At 36.3% G+C, this 6,266-nt stretch overlaps 1 protein-coding gene across 1 annotated transcript; it reads left to right on the plus strand.

Moving 5' to 3' along the window:
- Positions 1-4,119, plus strand: LOC110104674 (scarecrow-like protein 21). Its single transcript, XM_028695837.1, has 3 exons — positions 1-105; positions 1,638-1,852; positions 2,087-4,119. Exon 3 carries the CDS (start codon positions 2,258-2,260, stop codon positions 3,842-3,844), a length of 1,587 nt encoding a protein of 528 aa, XP_028551670.1. The 5' UTR covers positions 1-105; positions 1,638-1,852; positions 2,087-2,257; the 3' UTR covers positions 3,845-4,119.
- The last annotated feature ends 2,147 nt before the right edge of the window (positions 4,120-6,266 follow it).

Below are 6,266 nucleotides of genomic sequence, written 5' to 3' on the forward strand. Positions count from 1 at the left end.
TCTCTCTCTCTCTCTCTCTCTCTCTCTCTCCTCTCTCTTCTCTCTTCTCTCTTCTCTCTTAGTGTTTGATTGAATTCAAAGCTGTAGCCTGAGAATCAACTGAAGGTATGTAAGAATAGGTGGAACCTTCAAAGTTTCCATTAGCTTATTTTTCTGTTGATTTTTGTGAGAAGGGCCTTCCATCTCTGAAGCTTGGTTTCTGCTATAATTTTAGAAAGGCGTTATGAAATCTTCTTTAATTTTTAAACAGGTGTAGTTTCTATGAAAAATAATCTTTTTTTTTCCTGTGATCATATTTGGGTTTGGAATCCTCTAATTTTCCTTTGAAAGCTGATGATTTTTTGTCAGATTTGAGAAATTTTGAATTTTGCTGCTTTGCCTGAAATTTCTGTTTTTGTGAGTTTTAGTTTTTGTTTCTGTGCTTATTATTTGTCACTGGAAATTTCAACCTAAGTTCTACTATCTTCTGAAGCTGCAATATTTTCTTTTCTGAAATTTTGACTCTGTAGAGAAATTTAGGCCGTGCAAGATGCTTTCTTTACCTTTTCTGTATTAATTGGCCTTACTTTTAGCTGTAAAAGCTCTTCCAGTTGTTCTTTGTGCTCCCTTTTATGAAGAGTATAGCTGGATTTGGAATTTTAACTTTTCTTTTCCAAACAAACAAAAATTTTCATTTTACCAGAGTTTGATCTGTGGTAATATATTATTATAAGTTCTTAAGACTTCTCTTCCTTCTTGACGGATTTATTTCTGTTTGAGAGGCTTTGTTAATAGTCTTAAACTATTTTTTTAATATGCTTTTTTTCTTTTTCAATTCAGATTTCCATTCATGAAATCTTGTTCTGTAGATGATTAGGTTGATTCTTTTCCTTGTCTAAGTTTGAAAACTGAAACAAAACTAACAGATTAAATTTGGGAGAGGAAGAGAAGGGAGAGGAATGAAAAGTAGAGAAGAAATTATAACTAGATAGGGCGACCAGATTCTAGGTTTAGGATGAAACTGTTATTGCAATATTCTTTCAAAAATAAGAAAACTTTTGCTCAATGGTCTCCACCATTTAAGGATTAGCCGTCCAGAGGCGAATCACAGCGCGTCACGTCACCCGTTTGCTGAGTGTCCATGCTCGACACTGCTGTGTACCGGGTGACGATGCGCACTGTGATTTGCCTCCGGACGGTCCATAATCCGCACAGAATAATTTCTCCCATTTAAGAGGGAATCTTTGACTTACTATATAGAGGTTCAACTAAATTAAAAATTGCACAAATGCCAAATGATAGAATTTGCAAATAAATAAAAGGCACATAATGACAATTACATGCAATCTTGCACTTGAACCATTGGTTAATGTGGGCTTTAAAGGTATCATCCCTTCAGATCATGAAGAAATGACAATCATAGCAGTGTTCACTTCTTTTTATTTGTAAATTTTGATTGAATGATGTATGATGAAATGCCAATATAGCTCATCATTAGAAGGTCTACTGAGCATAGAAATCAACCATGTTTTATAGTTTTATTTTTGTATTGTAAGCTTTGTCTTTCCCCTTTATGTTATGCTATTCCTAAGAAGCTGCATCATAATCAGTAGCAACATAACACAGCTTATGAGTGACATATTTCTTATCTTTTGAAGGTCTACTGGCAAAAGAAATCAATCAAATCTTGTAACTTTTTTTTCTTCCGTAAGCACTGCCACTCTCCCTAGTATGCTATTTTGTTCCTCGGAAGCTGCGTCATGATCGGCTCTAATATATTCCACAGCTCCTTGGTATAGAAGTTGCACGGCAAAAGCAAGTGGGGAGTGACAAACCTTACATGAAGAAATTGCAATTTTGCTTATCTTTTGAGGTTTATCAGCATAGAAATCAATTAAATGTGTTGTCTTGTTTTTGTTCTGTAAGGTTTATCACTCCCTAGCATGCTACTTTGTTCCTTAGAAGTTCCTTCATGATCAGCACCAAAATGACACGTTTTCTTGGTATAAAAGTTGTAACTTAGGAAGAAATTATCATCAGTAGTGCTCCTATTTGCTTCATTCTCTATTTTGGGCATGTGGTTGACTTTAAATTTCCCCTTTTGCAGATAATCACTTTCCAAAAACCAATTTTTCCACCGGAAAAAGTTTTCCTTCAATAACAAAGTCAACGTTAATTTTTGAAGAGAAGGTGTTGGTCTGACACAACATTTACAGTTCTGATAATTGAAGAGTTAACATTTTATTCTGTTAATGGTTTGCGTTGTCTTGAGTTTGTCATGTTAGTTAATTTTACACCAATGCAAGCTTCAGATAATCGCCGAAATTCTGGTAAGTCCCAGCAATCACATTCTCTTCAAAACTCCATGCATTTGAGAGAGTCAGGTCCCAATTATCTACCTCAGAACTTCAAATCTTCACGTCATGGATCTCAGATGAGAAAAATTTCTCCTCAGTCGAGTAATGTGCAGTATTGCACTCTTGAATCCTCTTCAGCAGTTGCCACTTACACTTACAGCTCGCCTTCAACAGCCAGTTTCTCATCAGCCAGTGATAGCCAAGGATCTCATCAAGATTGCCATTCAGATACCGCTTCTGAATCTCCTATCAGTGCTTCCTGTGTAACTGAAGATCTGAATGATCTGAAGGGTAAGTTAAAAGAATTAGAAAGCGTTATGCTTGGGCCTGAACTTGATGCAGTAGACAGCTTTGATACTTTTGAGCTACTAATGGAGCTTCCAAGTGGAGATCTCAGGCATGTACTAACTGCTTGTGCACGAGCTGTGAGTGAAAGTAATTTCGCAGCGGCTGAATGGCTGATTACAGAGCTAAGGCAAATGGTTTCGGTCTCAGGGGAACCGATCGAACGACTAGGAGCATACCTGCTCGAAGGACTTGTTGCGCGCCTTTCTTCCTCAGGCAGCTCAATCTACAAAGCTTTGAAGTGTAAAGAACCAGCTAGCTCAGATCTTATGTCTTATATGCATATTCTATATGAGGTCTGCCCTTACTTCAAATTTGGTTACATGTCTGCTAATGGAGCCATTGCTGAAGCTCTCAAGAATGAGGACAGGGTTCACATTATCGACTTCCAGATCGCCCAGGGAAGCCAGTGGGTGACTCTCATTCAAGCGCTGGCCGCAAGGCCCGGTGGACCGCCTCATGTGAGAATAACCGGCATTGATGACTCTTTCAATGCTTATGCACGCGGCGGGGGCTTGCATATTGTGGGGCAAAGGTTATCCCGGTTGGCAGAATCATGCAAGGTGCCATTTGAGTTTCACCCTGCACTAATGTCAGGATGCGAGGTTGAAGTCGAAAATCTTGGCGTCCGGCCGGGGGAGGCATTGGCTGTGAACTTGGCTTTCCAGCTTCATCACATACCTGATGAGAGTGTGAGCACAACAAACCACCGTGACAGGATCCTGAGGTTGGTGAAGAGTCTTACACCGAAGGTCGTGACTCTTGTCGAGCAAGAATCTAACACGAATACTGCGGCTTTCTTCCCTCGATTCATGGAGACTCTGGATCATTACACAGCAATATTTGAATCAATCGATGTAACTCTCCCACGAGACAACAAGGAGAGGATTAATGTTGAACAGCACTGTCTTGCAAGAGACATTGTTAATATAATCGCTTGCGAAGGGATTGAAAGGGTCGAGCGGCACGAGGTTCATGGAAAATGGAAATCAAGGTTTAAAATGGCAGGCTTCACACCATATCCCCTGAGTTCATTGGTGAATGCTACAATCAAATCCTTGCTGGAGAACTACTGTGATAAATATAGGCTTGAAGAGATTGATGGAGCTCTTTATCTTGGATGGATGAATAGAGCTTTGGTTGTTTCCTCTGCCTGGAGATGATGAAGGTTAGACTAATCAGATTGTGATCCTTTATAGCACTCTATTTTTCTTTTGTTCTCAATCAAGTTGTAACTTGTTAGTTCTAGAACCCAACTCATCAAACTCTACATTCAACACAGGAAGAGGTGAAAAGACTTTTTTGTTCTGGAGTTCTTTTGTTACCGTTAGTGTTGTTATTGTTGTGTTGTTGTGTTATATTGTACTAAATAAACTCTTTTTCTCTTGTAGTAATGACTGAGTTGAGTTTTTCCCACAAATCAGAATTGCGATTACTATGGAACCTTTTCAGTAGCTGACATTACTCTTTGAAACCTTTTAGAACTATAAACCAGCTGAAATTACTCTTTCAAAGCCACTGATCAGTCTATACCGTATGAAGTGGCTTTGAAATGATTATGGTTTCGTCCCAAACGGCTTTCTTATTACTTCGTAAAGTAGTTTTCTAATAAGCTGTTTTAGAAAGCAATAAAAAAGCCGTCCTAAACGAAGCCTATGTAATGCAGCAGTTGGAGGTTAGTCTGGATGAAATGTTAAATTTGCTTTCAAATGAATGCTCAAGTCCTGTTTTGTTATGGAAGGGTGTGGCTGCTCATTTTAATTGTTTTCTGTAGTTTTTTTTTTTTTTGATGCTGCTATGTGTTCTTATTCTGATGTTATCTGTTATTTATCCTATCTTCTTTAACTTCTAATGATTTTTAAATTTTATAATTTTTTTCAGAATGGTGAGAAACTGAGCCTTAGTGATTTAGATTTGTGGTATTAGGTTCACTAACAGAAAAAGCAGAAGCAGAATAATGTTTTTTATCATGTAAAAATAAAATTGTGATTGAAATTAGAGTTACAGCAGGATTAAGAGAAACCCATCAAACATGTAAATCATATTTCAGTCATCTTTTCTTGAATAGCAGGTTTAGTTTCAGCCCAGTTTCCTAACCAAACCAGTTGATTAATTCAATGAGAAGCTAGTCTAGAAAAGGTTTTGGCAGATGCTTACTTGTTGAGGAGAAATTATTAAGTGCGGAGTTCGGATGCGCCCGGATTCTGATCAAAATTGGTCACGTCGTCTGTACACAAGGTGTGTATTATACACATCATGTGTATAAACCTGTACATAGGATGTGTACAGACGGACGATGTGGCCTGTTTTGATTTGAGTCAGGACGTATAGACTACGCAGGTAATAATTTTTGGACAGAGCCTTAAAAGGGAAGAACCTGGTCAGGAATTAGTGCTAAAAGGGCAGAATAAAGGAAGAAAAAAGGTGCTTATCATCTGCTTAGCTTTGAGCTTTTGTGGTGTCAGTGCTTAATAGCGTTATCCCACTTTGTAAGGTTCTATACAGATCATAAACTCTAATATCTTTTTTGGTTTGGAGATAATAAGCTAAAGCTTACTTTATCTAAAGCAACTTTGTTATGTTTTGGAATCTAATATTATCAAGGAAAGATGTGAAAACTAGTTTATGCTTACAGGCTCTGCTTAGAAAAATTAATAGGTGTATTGATAGCTTGGTGATTAGATTTATTTGTTTAATTGAAGGAGAAATTATTATGTGTGGAGTCCGGATGACGTCCGAACTACAATCACAAGCGGCTACGTCGACTGTACACTGTGTACAAATTGTACACAGTGTGTGTATAGATTGACGTGACCGTATGTGATTGAAGTTTGGATGCAAGTTGCATTCAAACAATGTGTGTATAGACTGACGTGACTGCATGTGATTAGGGTCCAAATACAAGCTATATTCGGACTCTACACGTAATAATCTCTCTAATTGAAGACGGTCTAGAGCTGGATGTTCTGATTTCTAGTGCTTATGGCTAAAAATTTGTTCATGCAGCTTACAAGCTTGTAATAGTATTAAGATTTGATGTGCTATTGGTGATTATAACTGGATCATGGTGCTTGCAAGGTGAACTTTAGATAAAATTGCTAAGGAATAAATTTGCTTAAATTAGCTGCTTAGCTTCAGGATTTAGAGTCTAATTTAATAATTAATATCATCATTAATTTTATCCTAATTAGGTCAGGTTTATTTTATGAATTCATATTTTTAATAAAAAATATTTTTGTTATTTTTTGCTTGAAATATTAAACATATTCTTTACAAATAACATTTAAGACAATTATTTTATATAATATTCTTATAGTACCTTTAAACTTATTTTTTAAATTATTTTATCTTCAACAAATGTCAATCCAACTATATTTCTATTATTAATATTTCTTAGTTCATCTTCCTAATAAATTTTTACCTATCATGAAAATTCATACATAATTTAGCTATAACTTCATTAAATTTTCTTTAATTTTATTTGGTAAATTATTCTCATGCCATTTTACAAGAAAAAAAAAATGAAATTTTTTTATCTTATATTAAAGCAAAATATAACAATATATGCAACAAAGTTATTATCAA

The sequence above is a fragment of the Dendrobium catenatum genome, unplaced genomic scaffold, assembly GCF_001605985.2.
Source record: "Dendrobium catenatum unplaced genomic scaffold, ASM160598v2 fragScaff_scaffold_72, whole genome shotgun sequence".
Taxonomy (NCBI): Eukaryota; Viridiplantae; Streptophyta; class Magnoliopsida; order Asparagales; family Orchidaceae; genus Dendrobium; species Dendrobium catenatum.